At 36.6% G+C, this 25,590-nt stretch overlaps 1 protein-coding gene and 1 long non-coding RNA gene across 8 annotated transcripts in view; one reads left to right on the forward strand and one right to left on the reverse strand.

Moving 5' to 3' along the window:
• LOC121854446 (rotatin-like) overlaps window positions 1–25,590 on the forward strand; it is a 167,895-nt gene that overhangs the window by 104,840 nt on the left and 37,465 nt on the right. For all 7 annotated transcript variants that reach the window (XM_042349118.1, XM_042349117.1, XM_042349113.1 and 4 more), the window contains 5 exons: window positions 572–1,242; window positions 4,553–4,667; window positions 9,818–10,045; window positions 10,250–10,346; window positions 19,065–19,191. In XM_042349118.1, the coding sequence (XP_042205052.1) occupies window positions 572–1,242; window positions 4,553–4,667; window positions 9,818–10,045; window positions 10,250–10,346; window positions 19,065–19,191 (1,238 nt within the window). The remainder of the gene's footprint in view (window positions 1–571; window positions 1,243–4,552; window positions 4,668–9,817; window positions 10,046–10,249; window positions 10,347–19,064; window positions 19,192–25,590) is intronic.
• The window catches only part of LOC121854448, a 41,933-nt gene continuing 35,528 nt past the window's right edge, over window positions 19,186–25,590 (reverse strand). The window contains exon 3 of the long non-coding RNA XR_006086545.1: window positions 19,186–19,538. This is a non-coding gene — a long non-coding RNA (uncharacterized LOC121854448). The remainder of the gene's footprint in view (window positions 19,539–25,590) is intronic.

The raw sequence follows: 25,590 nt of genomic DNA on the forward strand, positions 1-25,590 counted from the left end.
GCCTTGATTGGATTGATGGAGGTGGGTGTTGGGAGAGGAGGATTAGTTGGAGGATGAAAGGGAGACAGGACTAGGTGGATTGTCCACTCTCACTCTTCTTTCACCTGATCACTTCTAATTTTACATCTACTGTATACTATAACTAGTTTGCTTCCGTTTGAGCCCTACACCACCCTGATTGCGTTGAAAACTCGTGGCTACAAAAATAATCAAATAAGTCACCACAAAATGAACATAAAGGTACAACAAAGGCAGGAGTAAACACAACAATGTGCTGGTGTAGATGAAACAAAGTGGGAGACTAGCGTTGGGACACGTACATGCATGAGGATAAAATTTCAATTGATTCAGCTAAAAATCCGTTGTTTCGCAGTGAGTGAATATACTGTACACTCTTATCATGAGGACCCCCTGCATTAGGTAATTAAAAAGTTTTATAAGATTCTCACAAGCCCTTTGGTTTGAATTATAATAATAATACAATATTAATAGAAAAATAATTATATAATTTATATTTCTTTATTATTCATACATGAGAATTGTTTCCATAATATTTTTTTTTTCTTTTCAGTTGCCCTGTTTTATTATGTAGATGACCGCACAAGATGTCAGGCATCTTGTCTAATGGCTCTTCTCATCTTCAATCATGTCATTATTTTTGCTGGAACTGATGAATGTCAAAAACAAGTGACTGTTCATGGGAAAAATTTCATCTCTGTACCAGAATTATTGACCTCTAGGGTTCATTTACCTTTTATATGTGATATATACCCTTGGTATGAGAGAAGTGGGCTGTGTCATGAGATGAGAACAGTACATCACATTCTCAAAGAGAAAGATTGGGCAGTGCTAGACTTCCTTAAAACAGTGTGGGCTGCAGCATTTGCTGGAGGTGTTGAACATATTGATTGTGCCCATGTTCAGTCCTCCAAGTTTTCTGCCAATTTAGACATTGGTGAATATGAAACTACATTACTAAAATCATCAGTTTTGAAACTGGTAATGACAAAAATACTTCTAAACATTGAGAATGCTACTTCACATCAAGATGTCAAGAGAAATGTCAATAATTTGGGGTTTTATATCCAACAAGTTCAGTTTACTTCATGTAAGAATGAAATATTTTTAACTTCAAGTTACTGGAACCAAAGCCTCCAACGTTTCCTTACTTCCCAACCAAATTCTTCAGTGGATGAGCAACTCTTAACACATATATTGAATTCAGTATCTGTCAGCCTTCTGGTAAGTAACACTGATATGTTGTTTTAGGGATAATTTGCTTTTGCTTCATTCCACAACTTTACATACAGGTACACCACTGATTTTCCAGCACCTTGGTTCCAAAGCCTTTCCGGATTATCCGTTTTGCTCGACCAACCGAGATCCCGTAATAATAATTCAACAATACACCTCTGACCCACTAATTATACACCTCCTGTGTCTCTAAAGCACCAAGAACTGCTAGAAACTTAAATTAAACAAGTATTAAATCTAAATTAAATGTGAATTAAATGATTAAATGAAACAGGTTTATTAGTTACTGTACTTACCAAGAATTTTGCAGTATTACTGATCCCAAATTGGCAAATTTCAGAATTTTACTGGAACTGTATAGCTAATCACAAAGGTCTGAAAGTTGAGGGCTGTCAGGATTACTGCCTGTTTCATAGTTGACTGTTTCTTCATGGCTTTGTGATGTTGCAGGGGGTACATCCAGGGTACTTGAAGTTGAAGCCACAGGATTTACGGATGTAGGCCTACTGCTCTGATACACATTCTTCTTGGTTATGTTTTTAAACATTTCATCCATGTGAAGTTGTTTCATGTGCTTTGATCTTTCCCTGTGTAATTTTTCGTGCATCAAATAAAGATTCATTAGCTCTTGTTCCATCACGAAGGTACATTGCTCCAGCCCTTTGATAAATTCACCCCACAACTCAATTAATTTATCAATACAGTAGAATGTCGATATAACGCGAGATACGTTCCAAGAGAGGTCGCCTTAAACCAAATTCGCACTAAATCAAAGTGTTGTTTCATGGAATAATTTAGTTTGGTACTTGAGAGAAACACAAAATACTAAAAAGACTAAGAGTCTACCCAGATGCAACTTTGCCCATCTCTTAGAATAAACAAAACATTAATTTTTGTAGTATTATGTTAAAACAAACACTCATAAATGAACACAGCTAAAATTAAGGGATGCAAAATGGTCTGTTTACTGGCTGGGAAGATGGGGTGATATGTTTGACAGTTGATGCCAAGGTCTAGTGCTTCTTTATTTATCTGTCCTTAAGAGTGACTTTAAGTTTTTTTTTATAAAATGTCACTGAACTGACATGGGAGAATATAATTAACATTGCTGGAATTCTTATAAGATAGTGATTAATTTAAATATAAACATGCTTTAGCTTGCATTAGTCATACAAATTTTCTTTCTAATTTAAGAATCTTGGTACAAAGAGCTTAATTTTTTATCTCGTACAAAATATATGACGTTTTTATTCAAATTATTCGCTGTCTTGCAAGGATTCCAGCAGTACAAATTATATTCTCCTAACTTTAGTCTGTGACATTATATAAGATAAAAACTTTAAGCTTAAAACACCAAACCCTGGCTTGGAAGATGGGGGGGGGGGAAGGAGGGAGGGAGGGATGGGAGGGAAGTGACAGTGACATGTTTAACTGTTGGTGCTGAAGGTCTAGTGAAGTATTTATTTGTTTATTTATGTCCTTTAGCTTGAGTTTATGTTTTTTGCTTATAAAGTGTTACAGAAGTGACCGGGGAGAATATAATTTACATTGCTAGAATTCTTATAAGATAGTGATTAATTTGAATATAAACATGCTGTAGTTTGTACTAGACAAAAATTTTAGTAATCATTTAGCACATTATTTTGAGTACATGAGACAAAAATTTTAGTAATCATTTAGTACATTATTTTGAGTACATGTACAGTACAACTTTGCCCTTAGGACAGTGTAGCGTGCCCAGAGAAACATTAGGTGCAAAATTTTTAATATGATGCACCAGATTGACTCGCGCAAAATAGGAAAGATTCGTTATAAATTAAAACATTGTCCTTTATTGTCGGTGTCGCTTTTAGTCAATATAATCTTAAATTAAATCGCTTTAAATCGACGTTCTACTGTACTATGTCTTTCAGCTACATCTGTTTCATTTTCATCACTGTCTTCTTCATCACTTTCATTGTTTTTATCAGGATTCATAACAATATCTATAATTTCACTGTTAGTACAGTGATAAACAACAGGTGTTTCTTCGTCGACATTCAGCCAGATTTTCTTCATTAAGATTACAGTTGTTCCTCGGTTAACGAACACAATTCGTTCCAGAAGGTCGTTCGTAAACCAAAAATTTTGTTAACCGAAACCATTGTTTCAATGGGTTTTTGGGTAATTGGTTCCAGCTCACCGAAAATTACATACAAACTAAAAATAAATGCAGTAAATAACAGTGACCCCTCGTTTAACGAACTCAATCCGTTCCAGAAGGTCGTTCGTTAACCGAAAAGTTTGTTAACCGAAACCATTGTTTCAATGGGTTTTTGGGTAATTGGTTCCAGCTCACCGAAAATTTCCTAAATTCAACAAAAATGGTAGAAAAGTTCACTTACTTTGAGGTGTGTATGTAGAAGGCTCCTGGATAATGATGATGATGATGGGAATTAGAATGGTGGTGGAGGAGAAGGGAGAAGAGAAGGCATTGGGGTGGAAGAGAAGTCACCCCATGGTGCCATTTCACCCATAAAATTTTAGTTCTCTTGGTGTAATTCAAGATTATTTTCTTTAAATCAACACTGCACTGCATTATATATTGTCAATATGTAAAATAAATTTCAAAATGACCAATAATTTGCTTGGAAACAGAAAAAAAGCCTTTAGTTGAAGAGAGTCTCAAGCAAGATGTTACCTCCAGTGAAAACAGAGAGAGACTAACGCCTGTTTGCTGTGTTAAGAGGCTGGATGCCGCACATTAAACTAGTCACTTTACTTTCAATTATGTTCAATAATTGTTAAAATGACTAAAAAAATTGAATATTAAACTTTTAAAATTATTGAATAGTATAAATTTTTTGATATTTACTAAAATAGTAAGGAATTTAAGCCCTAGAACCGATTAATGTATTGGCAGACTGATACTAAAGCTGGTTGCCCGGTCAGTGCAAGCGAAAACATGTTGAGGTCGGTTCGTAAGAATTTCGTTAACCGAATTGAAGATCCTTATGGAAGGCAGTTCGTTAATCGAAATTACGTTAACCGAGGTGTTCGTTAAACGAGGGGTCACTGTATTATTATTATTATTATTATTATTATTATTATTATTATTTTTATTATTATTATTATTATTATTATTATTATTATTATTGTTTTTGTACAAGGCCTGTTAAAAAAAAAAAAAAAAAAAAAAAGTTTAGCTCCACGAAAAAACTTTTGGTTTTCGGAATTTTGGATAAGAGATTGTCAACCTGGTATATGTTTTGTTTGTGTTGTTTATTATATTAGATATGTAATGAAGGTATAATTTCAGGTATACAGACCATTTTTAAAGGGCGGGGTAGCAGTATACCCACAAATCTTGCAACTGTTGCTTAATGAACTGAAGAACCAAGACAGTGCCCTGCACTATACTTTACAAAGAACAGGTAAGTCACTTTTCTAATGAACCATTTACAAAGGTATTATGAATTTTTAGTACAAGATGGTATTATCTATTTAACTAATGATGGAGAAATAAAATGAAAATTGGTTCTTGAACAATATCAGATTTCTGGCAGAGGCAGTAAAGCCAGACAGCCCCTTCATTACAGATTGCTTACAAGGGGACTACAATTTACCTTCCATAGATAATAAAGAAAGATGGGGCTGAGTTATTAATTCATGTGGGTATACTGTACTAATATACGTCCGTGCCCCCAAAAAAAAAAAAGTGACGCCTGCTGGACCACCACTCCACGACCCCCTGACGGAGACATGATGATCCTCCCCATACTGGTCAGATATTATGTGTTAAAGGAATATGCTTCCTTACTTAGGCTTTTTTTAAGCATTTGCCTACAGGTGAAATGTTAACCTACATCTATTGAGGATAAAATCTTTCACCTACAAATTGACAATAACACATTTGCTGTAATCAGACATATCTAGTTGCCTCAACAATTGCAACCCCAGTTGCAATTGGGGTTGCAATTTCAAATTCTGTGGCATTACTAAAAATAGTAAAGTTTCTGGTGCACTCTAAGATTAAGAGAGAAAACGGAGGACTCAGGCGTCCTGATGTGAGAGAAAACGGACTCGTATGATGGGGGACCAAATAAAAAAAGCATAGCTACATGTTTTGTGGACTACAGTATTAAGCGTACCCTTTTCATCACTTTGTAATAAACCTAGCCATGCCTATGTGTGTTTATGATATTTACCATAACATTATATATATATATTTAGTGGGTCTAAATGGTCGTAAAATGGGAAACTTGGGGTTGGGTCTTGGGTAAATGAACCAATTAGAATAAATCCCATAGGTTCTGTACTTTCGTTATCGGCAGGGTCCCAATTAGGCACGATAACCAAGGGATGACTGTACTGTACTGTACATACTTGTGACACTGGCCAGTTGCTTCTGGTGTTATGGTACAGGGGTACCAAGTGACAGCACTAGCATCCCACTTCCTCTATCAAGGAATAAACAATTAAAATTTAAATTGAAAAAAAAACCATTCAAATAAATTACTATCTTACAAGAATCCCTCCAATGTAAGTTATATTCACCCAAGTCGTTTGGGTGGAAAATTATGAGAAGAGCTTAGTCACTCTTAAGTAATGAACAATAAACACACAGACAGGCCTTCAGCGCCAACTGTCAAATCTTATCTCAAATAAATAAATAAATAAATAAACAAACAAACGCCAGACATTCTGTCCCCGCCCCCCCCAGGTCTTCCCACCACACCTCGTGTTCCAAGATAAAAGATTGGTGATTTCTTTATGTTTATTTTATATAATATCTCAGACTAAAGTTAGGATAATATAATTTGCATTGCTGAAATCCTTGCAAGACAGCGGATAATTTGAATATAAGCATCATATATTTTGCTCAAGATATAAAAAATGTACTGTAGTACATTTTATAACAAAAATTTCTACTGTATTTTTGGGTAGATTTACATAAATTTCTTCATTTATTTTCATAGATTTACATGCACACACCATACTAAAAGAAACGTAAAAGAAATACTGTAAATGACATTAGTGCAAAGCTGGAGTGCACATGTACTAATTTGATTACGGTACTAAAATTGTTATGTCTAGTGCGAATTACAACATGTTTATATTCAAATAAATCAGTATCTTACAAGAATCCCAGCTATGTTAATTATATTTTCCTAGGTCATATCACTGGCATTTTAAAAGGAAAGAAGCTTAGTAGGACTGTTAAATAAACACACAGAGACCTTCACCTCAAACTTATCACCTCAACCCCCCCAACCCCTCGCTGGGTGGCGGAGCCATCAGTCCCTCCCCCCAGCCAGGCTTTTAGGCTTACAGTTTTTATCTTATATAATATCTCAGACTAAAGTTAGGAGATTATAATTTGCATTGCTGGAATCCTTGCAAGACAGCCAATAATTTGAATATAAACGTCATATATTTTGCTCAAGAGATAAAAATTGTTGTACATTAGTGTACAGTACTGTAGTACATTTTATAAAAAAGTTTTTCAACTGTATTTTTGGGTAGATTTACATAGATTTCTTAGTGCAAAGCTGGAGTGCACATGTACTAATTTGATTACGGTACTAAAATTGTTTTGTCTAGTGCAAATTATAGCATGTTTATATTCAAATTAATCAGTATGTTACAAGAATCCCAGCTATGTTAATTATATTCACCCAGGTCATTTCACTGGCTTTTTATAAGAGAGAAGCTTAGTCACCTAAGAACTGATAAATATACACGCGTTAGACCTGGGCCTGTGCCAACTGTCAAATGTACTACCTCCCCTCCCCCCACGCCCCCTCTCTCTCCCATCTGCTCGGCATTGCTGGAATCCTTGTAAAACAGTGAATAATTTTAATATAAACGTCATGTATTTTGCACAAGAGATAAAAATTAATCACCTGTATCACATTACAGTAGTGATTTAACAGTAAAAGTGTATATGTACGTATATAGTATTCCACATACACATAAGTATAAATAAAAAGTTTATGTGATGATCGGACAACGTCTATTTCGGTTAACGTCACGTTTCCAAGAGCGTATCTAGGACTTTAACCGGCGCATGACTGTAATTTGTATTTTGACTTGAGAATAAAAGGATACGTTATATCGAAGGTAACGTCTCACTTTATTTTTCTCTCCTTCCTCCTCACAACACAGTAACATAACAAAAAATAAATCATTGAGAGAAGCCATTTATTATGATGAGCAATGAAATAAAACTAGGTATTAAGATGAAGTTATTTACTCTACTTTATACTTTATCATTTTTATTTTAAAATATCATAAGGGAGACTGAGACTTGGTGGAGCTTGTGTTACAAGTGAGAGTTTGAGTCTTGACTTCCCAAACCCAGATGGCTGTATTTCTCCAGTAACATTATTGAACAGGTTTATGGGCATGGACATCAACATGGTGAGGTGAAACAAACAAAATTTCAAAGAACACCTTGTGCAATTGTTGGCAGGCCTGCCGAATCTAATTATTTTCCACTAGCCCGTAATTGTTTTTTGAAATGTGTGGGGATATCTTTTTTAACTCTTAATGGCAGAAGTAATGGCTCACAAAATGGATACAGTGGGGTATGCTATAACTTAACGGTTTTACCTATAAAATTGAGAATGCTATAACGAACGAAACTCCTACAACGAACATTATTTAATTTTTTTTTTCTAATTTATTGTTTTTTTATTACAAATATTAATGATATTCTTTATTTCAGGGGTTTAGATGCATATTTATGCACTTTTTTACAATTTTTACAATTTTATATTATATTTTTCAGTGTTAAGTGGTTGTATTTGGGGGCCTGGAACGGATTAATCCTATAACGAACGAATGCTATAACGAACAAGGTTCTAGAACCAATTATATTCGTTATAGCATACTCCACTGTACATCTGGTGGTGATGGAGTGCAGCAGGTGTGTGTGTGTGTGCATATGACATGGATGATGCAATGTGCGCTTTTCTTCTGTTCTCTTCCCGGGAGGATTACCGTCAACATTGTTTGAATTACTTTACCTAAAATTAAAAAAAAAAAATTCTGTTGTTGAATGTGTGTTGAACTTAAAGCCTGGGCTGGTATTTTTTTAAATAATCTACATTTACTCATAGTGTACAATATTATTTAGTACACGTCCAATCAACATCTTTTTCTGTGTTGGTGGTGCCTCGGTGAGTCAGCTGGGGAGTATTAATCAGTATTCATGCATTTTCATGCAGATTGAAGAACTGTTCAATAAAAAACCTTTCAAAATCGTAGGATCTACTTGGAGGATGAGGTCTCTTTCAATTATGCATGACAAAATTATCACTCTCTTGACGAACTCTTGGTTTTTTAATCTGACTCACCGTAGTATAAGCTGTATTTATTTATGCAAGCACCACTCTACACATACAATATATTATAAATAAACAAAATAATGTACACTGTCCAATCTCCTGACCTGACCTGATGCAATGTTAGGTCCACCCATTGTATGTAAACTCCTCTCATTTGCAGTGGAGGTGGGATTGGGGATTATTGGTCTCATATTACTGACCTTCTGATGCAATGTCAGGTCACCCATTGTCGGGTGGGGGATCAGAGCAAAAGCACTTCACAGTCACTAATGCAGGGAAAGCATTTCACAGTCACTTAAACAGAGTACATTGTGAACTTTAGGAATGTCCTGTCACTGTAAGGTAAAAAAAACAAAACAAAAAACAACACTGATGGTGACTGATAAACATTGAGCTCCATTTCTGACACACTTGTAACAAAGAAGAAACAATGTCTGGTCGTAGTTCACCAAATGGTCAGGGGGCAGTGTTCGGTGTTATTACCACATTTAATCAATTGATCGGTTAGATGATGCCTCAGGTGACAATTGAAGTGGGTGATGCGTTTCCTCTTCCGAGTTGGTGGGATGATGAATGTCGTTAATGTGAATTATTTTACATCGCAAATAGGGGAGTGGTCTTAAAATATCAGCATCGTTAATGTGATTTATTGTAGATTCGGACATCATGAATAGAGGTTTATCTGTGCTGTATTTTATTCTGGAGTTATCTGGGAACCAATGTGTCTTGGTTTTGGTCCAGTATTATGGTATTATTGTGTATGAAGTGTTCAGACTACTGGGTACACACCTGGCACCATTGTGGCATCTATACTTTATCTTAAGAGAAAAACTCGATTAGGAAAACTGTTACTGTATTATTTGACCCAATGTGCTTTATTCTTGAATTAAGAAAGATATTTTCTTCTGTAATGGTAGATATTTTCCTTTAGGTCACCCATGGTGACAACCTGCACCATATGACTAAGCTTCATTTGTTATACTGGTTTATATGGTAAGTATAGGCCAAAACTTAAATTTAAAATTTAGGGGTCATCATATATGCCATGTCACTTTATGCTCCAGTGTATATGGATTCATAAAGTTGCTTTATATTAGCAAGAATAGAGCTCTTTTTATGGTACTATACTCCAAATTAGGAGGCTTTAAATATTATGTACATACTGTATTGAGTTATGGTGAAAAAAATTGTGGTTTAGAGCTTACAAATTGATAATGAACATTATTTTTCAGGTGGTGTTAACTGGGTGGCCAGTGACCCTAACCCTCGAGCCCTGATGTCTATCCGTTTGTTTCGTGCCGCCACCAATCTCATGTGTCAGACATTAAAGTTTGTTTGTTGCAATGTCAACTGTCAGGATATCTTTGGCAGTTCTTCATGGAATCAATTAGCAACAAGCATAACAACTAGTCTCCTCCCACTCCTTAGTGCCAATAATGACCTTCAGTACTATAATCTAGGTTATTATCTTGAATTTTTATCTAATAATTTGTCAATTTATTTATTTTGTCAAAGTTGCACAATATTCTCAGTTATTCTCACCAGTAAAGATAAATACTTATTGTCCAATAATAATATTTTTTTGCTTATGTTTTCCTGTTCACAGTAGTGTGTGTGTCTCTCTGACCATGAGGACCATACCTAAGTTGTTTTTTTTATTACAGCTGTGCTTGGATGTTCATTGGAATGCCTGGTTTATGTCACAGCATTAGGGTGGCCTGGAGAAGATCTAGCACATCAACTTGTATCAAGTTTGATTAGGTAAATTGTGATAAATATATTGATACAACAAAATTATAATTTTATGACCACATGCCTTACTCAAGAGACATGCAAATTACACTGGACCTTCGCTTTATGCACATTCACTGTACAGTGAGTTCTGCTATAACGCGTGTTTTGATAACGCGAATTTGCTCTAACGCGATTTATGAATTAGGAACGATATTTGTATAACGCGAACGCTTGTTTGCTATAACGCGATTTTTGCTTACATTTCTCCAATTTTGTGGTATTAATTGTGAATATGGTAAAGAAGAATATCTCCAAGAAGCGTTCTGGTGATAGAATTCCCGGTGATGATCGTAAAAGAAAGGATATAACACTTGAAGAGAAGCTCGATGTTATCAACCTCAAAATCACCCTTCTCCCCCATCAAGTTACATTCATATTTTTTCAAGGTAAAGTGTTACATTTACTGTATGATTTCATTATTAGATATGAATGTAACATTTATTTAGACTGTGCTATCCTTTGTGTTAGGCTAACTACTAAATTTTTTCGATTTCGAGTAATCTGCACCTAACCCTATTTTCTCCATAAGCCCTGTTATTTCTATTACGCGATTTTCTATAACACGATATTTTACAAGAACACAATTATCGCGTTATAGCAGAACTACCTGTATGTGAATTTGCGTTTATGTGGCGACCCTATTTTTATCCATAATTCATTTTATGCATAAAATATTCCCTATTATGAATTCTGTAGAAGATATGGTGCACTAGTTTTATATTATATTATCTTATCTTTATTTCTAAGCCACATTAGAGTACTGTACTGTATTTTAATTATTTTTCTATAACTTTTATAGCATTACTGTTGACTTTTAGTAGTTGTGGAACACATCCTAATTTTCTCCATAAGACTAAGTATTCACTACAGGGGGTCCCCAACTTACAAACGTCAAACTTACGAACATCCTCCGATATGAACGAGGTCCCATAAGGCCAATTATTTTAAGAATGCGACAGGTACAACAGGGTTCGTAGTATTAACATATGAGAACTAGTTTGCAAGACATGGCTGAACGTCAGATGGGAAGTGATACATCGCCAGCCACATGCCTTGAGGGAGCATTAGTATGCTTTACCCTCACCGCAGTAATGTGCATGATCAAGTGCAAACTGTAGTTTTTTGTTTGCTTATTAACTCTTTCTGCCCTCATCATGGCTCCCAAATGCAAACCTGATGCAAGTGATAGTAGTGCATCCAAGAAAAGGAAAAAATGATGTAATTACCGTTAAACGTTCCAAAAAAGGCCAAACATCCTCCGTCATTGGTAAAGCGTTGGACTTCAGAAAGTCAATGGCCAGAACAATTTTGACAGATATACAGAAAATTCTTGAACAAAACATAAAAGTGGACTATTAATTGAAATGGAAAGATTGTTAGTGATAGGGTACACATTAACAGACAGTGGAAAATTAATGGGGTTGACCAGAATTGGTGTGAGACCATCTATGCCGTACAGGTTACAGGCTGTCATTAAAGAGCAGGGCAGCTGGACTGGCTACTGAATGGATAATTTGGGTGACAGACAATATGTGTTATGCATAGCTTTTATAGTCTAAAGAACATATTGTTTGAATCATTGTTTTACCTTTTTTAACTGTAAATATTTGCAAAGAACTGAGTGTATATAACATTAACTGGGCAAAATTTATGGTTACCGAAATATGTATAACTAATAAGATATAGTCATGCTGATTTTATTTTATTTTCCCCTCCAACCCTAATCAATGGTGTTGTGACCTACTTCTTGTTGTGACACACTTTTATATTAATTGGGTCACTCATATGTCAGTCATACTCCCTTCATGTCATCAATTGTAGGGATCAAGCTAAGGTCACATGCAGTAGACCCTTTGATATGTCCATTATCACGGAGGGTGATAAAGCGGGCTCTTTTGAACCATATTATTCCTCATATTCATGCTTAGTATACTGATTACATTCTAAGGCACAATACAGCTTGGAGGATACTGATATTATCTTTATGAACTCCGAGCTACCAAGACATACATGCTCCATTTTTGCATGATTATCTAATAATAAAGTAACCTTATAATATAAAATAATGTAAAACTTGATTGAGTAAATAGTTTTGTGTATTTATTAAACAAAACAATGACAGCCTTTCCCAGTATTTATTGAGAAATGAAAGTACCAGAGTTCGAATGGCTGTACTAGAGTGCAAGGTGGGCCGTGATTTTGTACCGCTGACTGGTTGAGGGCGTATACATTTGGGAAATATGCACCTAGGACTGTACAAGGTTTCTACTCTATCTAATGGAGAGTGTAGAACAGTAAAAAGTAATGAATTTGGGGAATTTTGATTAATACAAAAGTGATGGACACTACAAACATTCTTGATATTTTAGTCATTATAAATTTAGTGTTGATTCACACACCAGCTTTACATGAAGTATATTAATAGAGTACATTAAATAATCTTAACATTTAGTTTATGCTACATACTGTATATTTGTAAAAGCCTCTTTACAAAGAATATACAGGGGTCCCCAGGTTACGAAAGGGTTCCATTCCTGAGGACGTTCTTAAGTCGGATTTGTATGCAAGTAGTAACACATGCCATGTGCATGTCGTACTTACAGAAAAAAATTTTTAAATCCCACTTTATCAAAACCAAAGTCCTTATTATACAACTAAAATCACTTAAATTAAGACAAAAGAAGAAATACAATGACAAAATACAGTAGGGTCGGGATATATTTTGAGATAGGGGCCAACAATGTTTGCTATACAGGTATACTAAATCGTGATATATAATTACATGTAATCAATGGGGAAAATAGGGTTAGGTTCTGGAGGCCAATAAAAGTGACTAAACTTGACATAAAATGGCAGTCTGAAGTTAGCAGAATATAAATTGCATTGCTGGAATCCTTGCAAGACTGCAAATAATTTGAATATAGACATCATATATTTTGCACAAAGAGATAAAAAATTTAGTCATATGCATTCAAATGTACTAATTAGTACTAAAATATTTATGTCTATTGCAAACTATAGCATGTTTACATTCAAATTAATCACTATCTTACAAGTATTCCAACAATATTAATTAAATTTTTTTAAGTCAATTCTTTGACATTTTATAACAGAAAAACTTAAACTCCCCCTATATGACAGATAAATAAATACCATTAGGCTACCATTGTCCGTGCTCCCGACCCAGCTGTCATAATACAACACCTCCTCCTTCCACTTCGGCAAGATTGAAAGTGGTTTTGGGCTTAAAGTTTTTATCTTATAAAATATCACAGACTTAAGTTAGCAGAATATAAATTGCATTGCTGGAATCCTTGTAAGACAGCGAATAATATATATATATATATATATATATATATATATATATATATATATATATATATATATATATATATATATATATATATATATATATATATATATATATATATATATATATATATAAATATATATATATATATATATATATATATATATATATATATATATATATATATATATATATATATATATATATATATACATATACAGTATTACCCCGCTTTACGCGGTCTCACTTTACGCGGTCTCACTTTACGCGATTTCTCATATACGCGGTGCCTCGCCAGAACCGAACTTTCACTTTCCGCGGTTCATCTACCCATATACGCATGAAGTATAATTTTTTATTTTTTTTATTTAGCTCATAAAATTTACATTGTTGGAATTCTTACAATTTGATGATCATTTTGAATATAAGCATCATAGATTTTGCATTAGACATACAAATTTTAGATATAATGTTTACTCTGAATAAATATGTTATCTTTTTTGCAAAATATATGACATTTGTATTCAAAATATTCCTGGTCTTACAAGGAATCCAGCAATGTCAATTATATTATCCGAACTTTAGTTTGAGGTATTATTTATTAAAATCCAGTGGTTTTCCCCCCAAAATTTCTCAGAGAGGGAAGAGCCAGCAGTGTAGTGTGAGAAGAGGGGGAGGGAGTTGAGTCCATTATTTGAATGGACATTAACTTGGCGACTGTATTTCTCTATTTCTCTTAAGTATTAATTGTGTGCATGTACCATCATAAAATTAAGATGTTATTTTTACTAGAACATAGGTATTGTGTCCGAAAAAGTAGAGTTTGGGGGTCAGGCCAGTCTCTATTGGAATTAATCCCATATGTTCTGTTGTTCACTTAACGCTGTTTTCACTTAACACGGTACCCTGTGGGTTCAATTGACCGCGTTAAGCGGGGTACTACTGTATATTTATTGTATTTATTTATTATTATTTATTTATTATTTATTTTTTATTTAATTTTTTATTATTATTATAAGTATACAGGTGCTCCTCTACTTAAGAACGTTCAACTTACAAACTTTCATAGATACACACATCATCACTGAGGGGGGTTACCTGCCAGAACAGGTGTTTAATGTGGATGAGACTGGATTATTTTGAAGAAAATTCCAGAGAGAACAAACATTACCTAAGAGGAGAAGAGTGAGCCAGGTTTGAAGGCTGTATTAAAGGGTATAGCTGTACTAAATATCCATAATCTTTTCATTTTTTACAATATATTTGGTATCTACAAGAGTGAAGTTGGACTTACAAACAAGCCTCAGGAACATAACTCAATCATAAGTAGAGGAGCACCTGTATACATAAATTACAGTGGAATTGAAAAACATAAGTATAATGGGGGAGCAGTACAACATGGGTTGTACAGTATTAAGGTTAAGCAAGAGGACAGAGCTGTCAGGATTATGTCTAGTTGGCAAATATGTTTATTGCAATGGTAATTTCTTATTTATTTACATGATAATTTCCAATAAAATGGTTTTGATGGTACCTGTACAATAAAAGCAGGTACTGTAAATATAGCAGGTATTACAAGAAATATTAATACTTAGACAATAGATATTTTTTAAGAGATGATTTAAAGGAAGGGAGCGTAGTCTTTGCTTGGATGGGTGGGGGTAAGTTGTTCCGCACCTTCACACCGTGATATTTTATGGAGGTCTGGGACTGAGAGGACCGCATGGGGGGGTGGTCTTAGTAGCTCTGGGTGCCTTAAGTTGTATCTCTGATTATTTCGGGACTGGAAGTAATTATTGTCAAGCAAGTGATTGATAGATTTGTAAACAAAGAGGGCACAGCAGTAGGAGTTAATATCTTCGAATTTTAACATTTTCAGTTTAGCAAATTTTTCGTTTGTGCGATCTGTTTTTTTTTCAAGTAGGTCATTGTCCGTGCAACTCTCTTTTGTGCAGTAACCAGGGATTGTGTTTTTGAAGAGCCAGAGGCCCCCCATAGTGTGTGACAGTGTATCAGGTGTTGGTAAACAAGATCATGATAGACTTCTTTCATTGCTGTGAGAGTGAGTGACTGTCGAGTGTGATACATGATACCTCACTGTTTATTGACTTAACTGTGAATGGCTTGGATGTGGTTTCTCCAGTTAAGTTTGTCATCAACAATAACACCGAGGAATTTAGTATTTTGTTCGCGTTTCAGGACTGTATTACCAAGGTACAGGGGTCCAAGTCTGGGGGTAAGTTTTTCCTTCTGTGAAAGATCGTGTAGTGGGTTTTCTCAAGGTTTAAGGTCAGTTTATTACATATTTACCAGGTCCTGACTTTAGTCAATTCAGTGTTCATAGTTCTCATCAAGGAATGGAGGTCTGAGTTGCTGGCATAGACATTGCTATCGTCTACAAATAAGTTGTATTTTATGAGTGTGCTAGCGTGGACTTTGTCGTTTATGTACAACAAAAACAGTACTGGACCGAGAATGGAACCTTGGAGGACACCATACAAGATTGGCGAGGAGTCAGATTGGTGATTTATACGGTTTTGGGTTTTATGTAAGGTCCCAGGAACATAACCTCACGTAAGTTTTGAGTCTACTGTAAATAAATTTATCGCTATATATTGGAAAATTTTGATAATTTGGGTACCTGTAGTAGTGATGAATTTGAAATATTTCCTGCCCGATTTCCCTCGCAAAAGAAAAATATATACAATATAAAAATATCGCTATACAGTCATGCGCCGGTTAACGTCCTAGATACGTTCTTGGAAACGTGACGTTAACCGAAATGTACGTTGTCCGATCATTACATAAACTTTTTATTTATATTTACGTGTACTGTATGTGGAATACTATATACGTACAAATACACTTTCACTTTTAAATCACTACTGTAATGTGATACAGGTGATTAATTTTTATCTGTTGTGCAAAATACATGACGTTTATATTAAAATTATTCACTGTTTTACATGGATTCCAGCAACGCCAGCAGATGGGGGAGAGAGAGGGTGCGAGGGGGCGTGGGGGGAGGGGAGGTAGTACGTTTGACAGTTGGCACAGGTCCAGGTCTAACGCGTGTATATTTATCAGTTCTTAGGTGACTAAGCTTCTCTCTTATAAAAAGCCAGTGAAATGACCTGGGTGAATATAATTAACATAGCTGGGATTCTTGTAACATACTGATTAATTTGAATATAAACATGCTATAATTTGCACTGGACAAAACAATTTTAGTACCGTAATCAAATTAGTGCATGTGCACTCCAGCTTTGCACTAAGAAATCTATGTAAATCTACCCAAAAATACATTTGAAAAACTTTTTTATAAAATGTACTACAGTACTGTACACTATTGTGCAACAATTTTTATCTCTTGAGGAAAATATATGACGTTTATATTCAAATTATTGGCTGTCTTGCAAGGATTCCAGCAATGCAAATTATAATCTCCTAACTTTAGTCTGAGATATTATATAAGATAAAAACTGTAAGCCTAAAAGCCTGGCTGGGGGGAGGGACTGATGGCTCCGCCACCCAGCGAGGGGTTGGGGGGGTTGAGGTGATAAGTTTGAGGTGAAGGTCTCATTTTAAAATGCCAGTGATATGACCTAGGAGAATAAAAAATTAACATAGCTGGGATTCTTGTAAGATACTTTCATTTGAATAAAACATAGTGTAATTAGCACTAGACACAACAATTTTAATTACACGTAATCAAAATTGGTATGTGCAGTCCAGCTTTGCACTAATTTTATTTTGGTTCTATTTTAGTATGGTGTGTGAATGTAAATGGGTGGCATAAAATAGAAGAAATTTGTGTAAATCTACCCAAAAAGCTGAGTTAGCTTTTTTATAAGAATTACGTGTACACTAATGTACTACATTGTTTATATCTTGAGCATAATATATGGCCTTGCTTATATTCAAGAATTAATCCTCTGTGTTGCAAGGATTTCCAGCAATGCAAATTATATTATCATAACTTTAATTACAAGAGATATTATACTCTAAAATAAACATAAAAAGAAATGCCAATCTTTTGTCTTGAACACGAGGTGGTAGGAAGAGGGAGCAGAATGTCTGGCGTTTGTTTGTTTATTTATTTATTTGAGATAAAGATTTGACAGTTGGGCGCTGAAGGCCTGCCTCGTGTTTTATTGTTCATTACTTAAGAGTATTCGCTCTTCTCATAATTTTCCATCCAAACGACCTGGGTGAATATAACACATTGGAGGATTCTTGTAAGATAATAATTTATTTGAGATGTTTTTTTTTAATTTAAATTTTAATTGTTTATTCCTTGATAGAAAGAAGCGGGATCCTGAATTAACATCACTTGGTACTCCTGTACCATAACACAGAAGCAACTGGCTAGTGTCTGAAGTATACAGTCATCCTTGGTTATCACGCGCCTAATTGTGACCCGCCGATACTTGAAAATTACAGAACCTATAAGTTTATTCTAATTGGTTCAGGCACCCGAAATTTAACCCCCAAGTTTCCCATTTTACGACCATTTAAGACCCACTAAATATATATATATATAATCTTATAAAAGTAAATATCATAAGCACACATAGGCATGCCTAGGTTTTGTACAAAGTGATGAAAAGAATGCGCTTATACTGTAGTCTAAAGCATTGTAGCTATGCTTTTTATTTGGTCCCCCGTCATGAGTCCATTTTCCTCTCATCAGGGCCTGGAGTCCTCGTTTTCCTCTCTTAATCTTTGGAGTGCACAGCTTTACTATTTTTAGTAATGCACAGATTTTGAAGTTGCTAATTGCAGCACACAGTGTTGAAACGCTAGATATGTCTGATTACAGCAAAATGTGTTGTCAATTTAGCAGGTGAAAAGATTTTATCATAATAGATGTGGTTAACATTTCACCTGTGGGCCGTCTTGAAAGCAGGCAGGAAGCATATTCCTTTTAACACCTGTCATCTGACAGTATCAGGAGATCACTTCGATGTCTCCGTCAGGGGTAGATGGAGTGGTGGTCAACCCAGGCGTCATGTGTGTTTTTTTTTGTTTTTGGGGGAGGGTTAGACACACACGATATAGCGACGACGTTAACCGGTGCATGACTGTATATAGGAAAATGTTGATAAATTTGGCAGCCGCCATATAAAAAACTCGTTATATGAAGTCGCTATATATCCCTAACCCTACTGTACAGTAAATGAAGGTAAAAATTAAGTCATCAGGTAAATAAAATACAGTACAGTAAATTTCAAGTTTTACCTTGTTCGTAGGGCTTTAAGTCAAGGACCCCATGTATATATGAAGTTATGCACATTCTTTAACATAAGCTGTAGGTATTTAATTTCTCTTTTTTATTATTTTGTAATTTCTTAATTGTAAATTTGCATTAACAGGCTGATCAGCACATTCCACATTGGTCGGGGCAGAGCACATAACTCCTACATGGGACGGATGGTGACACTATGTTCATCCCTTGCTCTTGTACACTTACTATCCAACCATCCTGGAGATCTTACACAGGTAATGTGATTTTTCCTGTTATGGAAGTTCAAGACATTTTTACATTGTCACATTTTAGTGAGTGGTTGTTTGTACTGTATTGTTAACCTATATTAGTTTTTATAACTATAATTTACTAGATTTTAAGTAGAAATATAAACTCCAGCAAATTGTGAACAAAGTTTACATAGCATTCTTAGGAGGATTTTTATAGTTAACATGATTCAACAAAACAAAACACCATTGATCCCTTTCACTGGAGCACTGTCCTGGCTAGGATTCTGATGTGTTCCAACAGTACTCTGTCCATTCAGAGTATGAAGTATGAAGGTTGTTGTTCTTGGGTTCAGATGCAGAAAATTCAAGATCTTGAAACAAAAAAGAAAGTGGTGACAATAGGTGGAAAATTTGATGTGATGACCCTACTAATGTTCTTTCTACCTAATACTGTGTTCACCTCAAGCTCACAACTGGACCAAATCAAAGCAGGCTTGTGAATGGTCGAGTCATGCTGGCTGAATATGTGCAGGATGGTGAAATAACAGGATATGCCACTGATCGTTTTAAGTTTTTTTTCACTTTAAGTTATTTATGTTATTTATGCGTTTCACATGCTAATTTTAGCCAGTCATCTGCATTAATTAAATCTGCTTTAGGCACTACTTTCCAAGTTCATGTGAATGGCATATAGTTTTCATATATAAAGACAATAAAGAGTGGTGAATTTCACATCTTAGAAGGTTTTTTTGCTTTTTGAGAAAGAAAGAGATTAAACATGGTCAAAGAGTGGTTGAAGTGCATGATGTACGGGGTACCAAACAGTGATTATCCCCCTTCCCACCCACTGCACAGATGAAACTGATGGTGATACAAAAAACAAAATGTGGCATCTTTCAGACAGTTTAATTCTACGTATATACAAAATAACTCAATATTTGATGTTGCTTCTATGTGCATGGTGGACAGTTTCAAGTCACCAAGGGTAGAAGGTAAGGAAAGTGATACGACGACCAATTTATCTGCCAGAGAATTAGGCCTATTGTCTTTGGATTAGGGTAGATTCGGTCAACAAGTGATAGCAGACTCGAGAGGCCACAGGCCCCAAAAGTTATTTATGGTAAATGTCTAAAAAAATTATCTGAGATTAGCACTTATTGTAAAAACAGAACTTTCACTATTTCTGGACATACAGTACACTCTCGATTTAACAGAATCCGATATAATGAACTCTCAATTTAGCAGAAGGAATTTCTGTTAATTTTCACTCTCATTGACTGAGAGAGGCTTATATACAATGGGTGACCTTACATAACATCAGGTTAAGTCATTAAAGTTGGATCCACTATTCCACACACCACCTCCACTACTAACAAAAGAAGAGCTTTACAAAAATGGGTGACATAACAACAGGTCAGGTCAAAAACATGAGACCCACTAATCATCTACCCTACATCCAGCTCATATGCTTTCAAAGCATTTTTAACCTTAGGCTGGTTATTATACACATTAATACCCCAACACCACAACATCACACACACAACATCTAGAGTTTAAAGTCTTGTGTTAGACACTGTGAGTTGGAGGGAGGGAGGTAGGCAGTGAGGGAGGGAGGGATGCTGGCTAGTGTATGTTTTATCATTGATAATATAAAATATTAAACACTATAGGAAAAAAAACATTTTACGACCCTCCTTTCACCACTTACCAAGCTTCTACCACTGGTTACCACCAGCCAGGGTCATATATACAGAAGCAGTAGATATCTCACAAGTGTTGTTGAATTACCACTGGCTGTCCCTCTAATCTCCGGTAATTTCCTGACGATCGGTATCAATGTACAGACAGACAATGGGCAGGTCGATTTCTACCAGGTCACAGAAACACACTTGTACACTGTAGTCACCTTTAATAGTCACTAATTCTTCACAACACTGTTCACAGGGTAATTGTTTCACAGCTGGACTTCACACTTCAAATATATAGTCAGCACACTACCACTGTACAATTCCTTACTCTTTTCACTTTATATTGGTCACAACAATTCCATAATATACAGTAATATCTTCGTTAGCCGGAATCCCTCAAACCCGGAAATCTTCGATAGCCGGAATTGAAATTTGCTCGGAAAATCATTCCCAAAGTCGGAATTTTCCAAAATTTTCTGGCTCTGGGAACAAATTTTCCGAGGTTGAAAATGTCTTCAATAAAGATGAAAAATTAAAATATTTTTCGGGGACCCGACCTGACTCAATGTCAGGTGGAGGTAGGGTGAGGGATTAATGGTCTCATATTACTGACCTTCTGATGGCATGTCAGGTCACCCTTTCTTGGTGGGATTAGTGGGTCTCATGACCTGAAGATGTCTTGAATAAACACGAAACCTAATGTATTTTTAGGGAGATTGTTATAAGTATACAGTATAGTCTGCATTCTGCGGTCAATTGATCCCGTGGAGACCCGCGTAAAAAAGCGAAAGCGTAAATGAAATAATAGAACATATGGGATTAATTGGAAATAGAAGACTGGGCGACCCCCAAACACCACTTTTTCCGAAACAATTCATTGCATTTTAGTATAAATAGTATCTTAATTTTATGATGGTATGCACACACACATAATATTGAAGAGAAATATCAGTAAAGAGAATAATATACTGTACCAGGTAAAAAGAAAATCAAGGTTTAACACTTACGTTAGTAGAAGATGGAGTCGACATCACGAGGATGGGGGGCTGGTTGATTGCGTTTAGCAGAGGGCAGATTAGTAGCCCCCTCAGGTGAAATCACCATCACTATCCACCATAGTTGTCAGGGCCTCCTAACAAGCCCTCAAAGTCACCATCACTGTCATTATCACTGGCTTGGGCTGGCTGTGGTAGGTTGCGGGCAGAAAGTGGTGCTTTTCTGACAGCTGGAGTGTTGATGTGGTCATGATACATCTGGATGTACTGACTCCATACTTTGGTCTAGAAGGTTATTGAAGACTTCATACCGGTGATTGACATGGTCTTTTGAAAGAAGGTGAGCTTTAGTTTTCTCCAGCAAACTCGATGGCATCCTTTACATCATCATAAGTTAACTTCTGTTCTCTTGCTGCCTCACCTGCCTCCTCACTGACGTCATCGTCTTCCAACATCTCGTCGGCAGTCACCTCAGGATTTCAGTTACCTCCATGATGTCGTCGTTGGTATTGGTCTCAGCGGAGAAATACTGCAACTGTAACACTCTGTGCGGCTTCTCTTGCAAGGTCCTGCTACTGCAACAGACTAGACCTCACCAGCCACAGGTTGACTCTGCCCACACTGGGATACCCTGCAACACATGCACTTACCCGGCGTGACGAATCGTTGCTTACAGACAGTTCCCCCATGCCACCAAAAGAAATCAACAGCTTTGCTTCGTTAAGCAATTTCCAAAACTGTTTAACTTCACTTCATACTCCGCCAACTCTTGTTCTGCATCCTCGTTGTAAATGCGCTCTACGCTATCATGCCACTCAGAAGATTCACACTTAACTCATCCTTAGTGTTGGTACAGTCGTTCAGGAGCTTAAACTTCTTTAAAGAATGCAGCATAGCGTTGCATATCAACTCCTGGTCCATAAGGCTGGATTAACGGCGTAGTGTTGGGAGGAAGGAAGGCCACTTTTACACTGGGGTAGCGATCTAACAGTAGGGGCGAGTGTCATGGTGCGTTGTCAACAACAACAAAATGTTAGATAGCTGCATTATTTTTGCGAACAGAATTTCTTCCGTCGTGCTTGAAACGATCGTCAAACCAGAAGAGGACAGACCAGTGAATATATCACGCCTTCGTGAGGTTAGCCAGTGGACAGTTAGCTTGGTCATGTCCATGTTCTTGTAGGCTTGCGGCTTCACGGACTCTGTGGATCACCGACAACTTGAGCTTCAGGTACGGGAGGCATTGGTGGTAAACAGAATGATCTTGATCCTTCTGCAATTTCGACCCTGACGCTTGCTGTGAACTTGACAACAAAGCTCTTGGAAAGTATTTTTTCAAAACAGACCCGGATTCATCATGTTGAACACCTGGTTGCTGGTGTACTGTCCTCCTTCATAACTTCTGCGTCGAATGGAGGAAAAATCCATGGCGGCAACCGCAGTCAGCACTGGCTCCTTCACCAACAATGTTAATGTTGGTGATCTTATTCGATTTTCTTAAACCCTTGCAGCCACCAGGAAGCAGTAGGAGTTTGGGCTCTGCAATTCCCCATCTTGCTACTTCAGTAGTACAGTTCACAAAAGCGTAGTCCTGCTGCCTGCGTGTAGAGCCACCATGTTCAGTCTTGCTGTGAATTCGTAGCTCACCAGTAAGTTCTCAGTCTTGAGCAGCATATTCTGACAATACTTCACCATTGAAGCACCTGCAAACTTTGTGATGCTCATGTGTTCTTTAATCTTGGCAGCATCCTTCTTGATAAATCGGATGTGGGTCGTTCACGCCATGCTGGCGCCAAATCAACTTGTCGTTCCTTTCTCTAAATCTTGCACGATCTGATACTTAACTCTGTAACTTAGGAGCACGTCGTATCTTCTTGGGCTTAGAGTGGCTCGGTCCAGAATGCGTCGAGGTTTTTCTGGGTGGTAGAGGTCCGGCGGATGCCATTGTTGAACAGATTAGCTACAACAAGAGAACAGTATACTACGGTGACCAGAACAATAAGACTGGCGTGGCTGGGTCAGTAAGCTTCCCTCCGTGCCAGTCCGTCATATAACGATAGACCAATCACAGCTAAGCGGCTGAAGTAGATAAATTGGCCTAATCACGGTCCGATCGTCATGGCGTCAGCGATAACGCAACAGCGACATACTGTAAACCCTTTCCGCCGCTTCGCGTATTATGGTCAGAATGGACGTGAATAAAAAATGGCGGCGTCTGGACCTCAACCGCTCTCCGTAAATGACCAAATTTGCAGCGTAATTAAAGCATTTTTCATTCTGGCAAGGCACGTGTAAAGCTGACCGTCACGAAACAAAAACCACGTAAATGCGGGCTATGGAGGTATAAGTGAGCAAAGTTGTATCCCTTCAACATTGCATTACATAACATTTTAAAATATGGAGTGAGAAAGCAGAAAGGTGTGGGTGATTAGAGAGATGGAGTGGAAAGGAGTGGTAATGATGCACCAGTGTTGCTGAGCGATAAGCTCCTCAACACTGATTAATTAATTCGCCTCCATGCAGTCACACAACAAGACCCTTACTGGATGCTTGTTGTCTTAATTCCTGTGTGTGTGTGTGTGTGTGTGTGTGTGTGTGTGTGTGTGTGTGTGTGTGTGTGCGCTGCGGTGCTACGTGCATGCGCGCAAGTATGCTAAGGTAAGGCAAGCGTGTGTGTGAAGCATATTGTAGGATTTGAAGAAGAAGAGTTTGTTCAGGAGTCAGGCTGTGAGGTGACATGCCAAGACACTTACACAGCACACTCAATAACAGCACTACTAAACATTGTCTTATAAAATTTTACATTATAATTTTTCTTTTAAAATTAATTGATACATGATGGCTCGGCAGGGCTAATTTTGCACTTAAACAACTGATCAATGAATATACCAGGACATATTGAGACTCATTATACATTAGTGATGTCACAAAGCTTTGAAACTGCAACCAAAACTTCTGAGCAACCACATAAATTATCACAACCTGTGCTCAAATGTACTAAGTTAATTACTAAAATTATTATGTATGGTGCAAAGTAAGGGAAGTTTATGCTCAAATTAATCACTATCTTACAAGAATTCCAGCAATGCAAGTTATATTCTCCCAAGTCAAGTCAGTGTCATTTTATAATAAAAAAATATAACCCCTCTGCCTTTCATAATCCTTGAGTATGTGTTAATCTGCCCTCTTGGCTGTGAACACCCCTCCCCCCTCCTCCCTCGTCCCAGCCCAAATGACTAGTAAGCTCATAAGTGGTGAATATGATAGTAAAAGAGACATCTTCAGGTCATAAGACCCACTAATTCCCGTGTGTGTGTGTGTGTGTTTATTGAAAGAGCATGGCAGCTGGAAGGCTGGAAATATACAGTTACATAATTGGGGAATGGGTCTCTTGATTGACAAATAATATACAAGTAACATATGTGATACAAATATGTTATATAATAACTAGGAGGGGAGAAGGTCATACCACGGGGCATTTCAATATAGTGACAGTGCAAAAGGGTAAGATTGACTGGGAGTGAATACACTGGTTGATTACAAGTTATTGATAATTTTTACATTGTTGAACTGGGCTGCTCTTATAGCGATCAGTACGTGCTTGTATGGGCTGGATGCGGTTGTAGTGTCGAACAGCAATTTGTGGATGAGGGATCTCAGGTGGTAGTAGGAGCCGGTGTCGAGGATGGTGCAGAAGCTTCTCACCAAATTTGCAGATGAGGTCGTGGTGATGGTCAGAG

This window comes from Homarus americanus, unplaced genomic scaffold (assembly GCF_018991925.1).
Source record: "Homarus americanus isolate GMGI-L3 unplaced genomic scaffold, GMGI_Hamer_2.0 scaffold53225, whole genome shotgun sequence".
NCBI lineage: Eukaryota > Metazoa > Arthropoda > Malacostraca > Decapoda > Nephropidae > Homarus > Homarus americanus.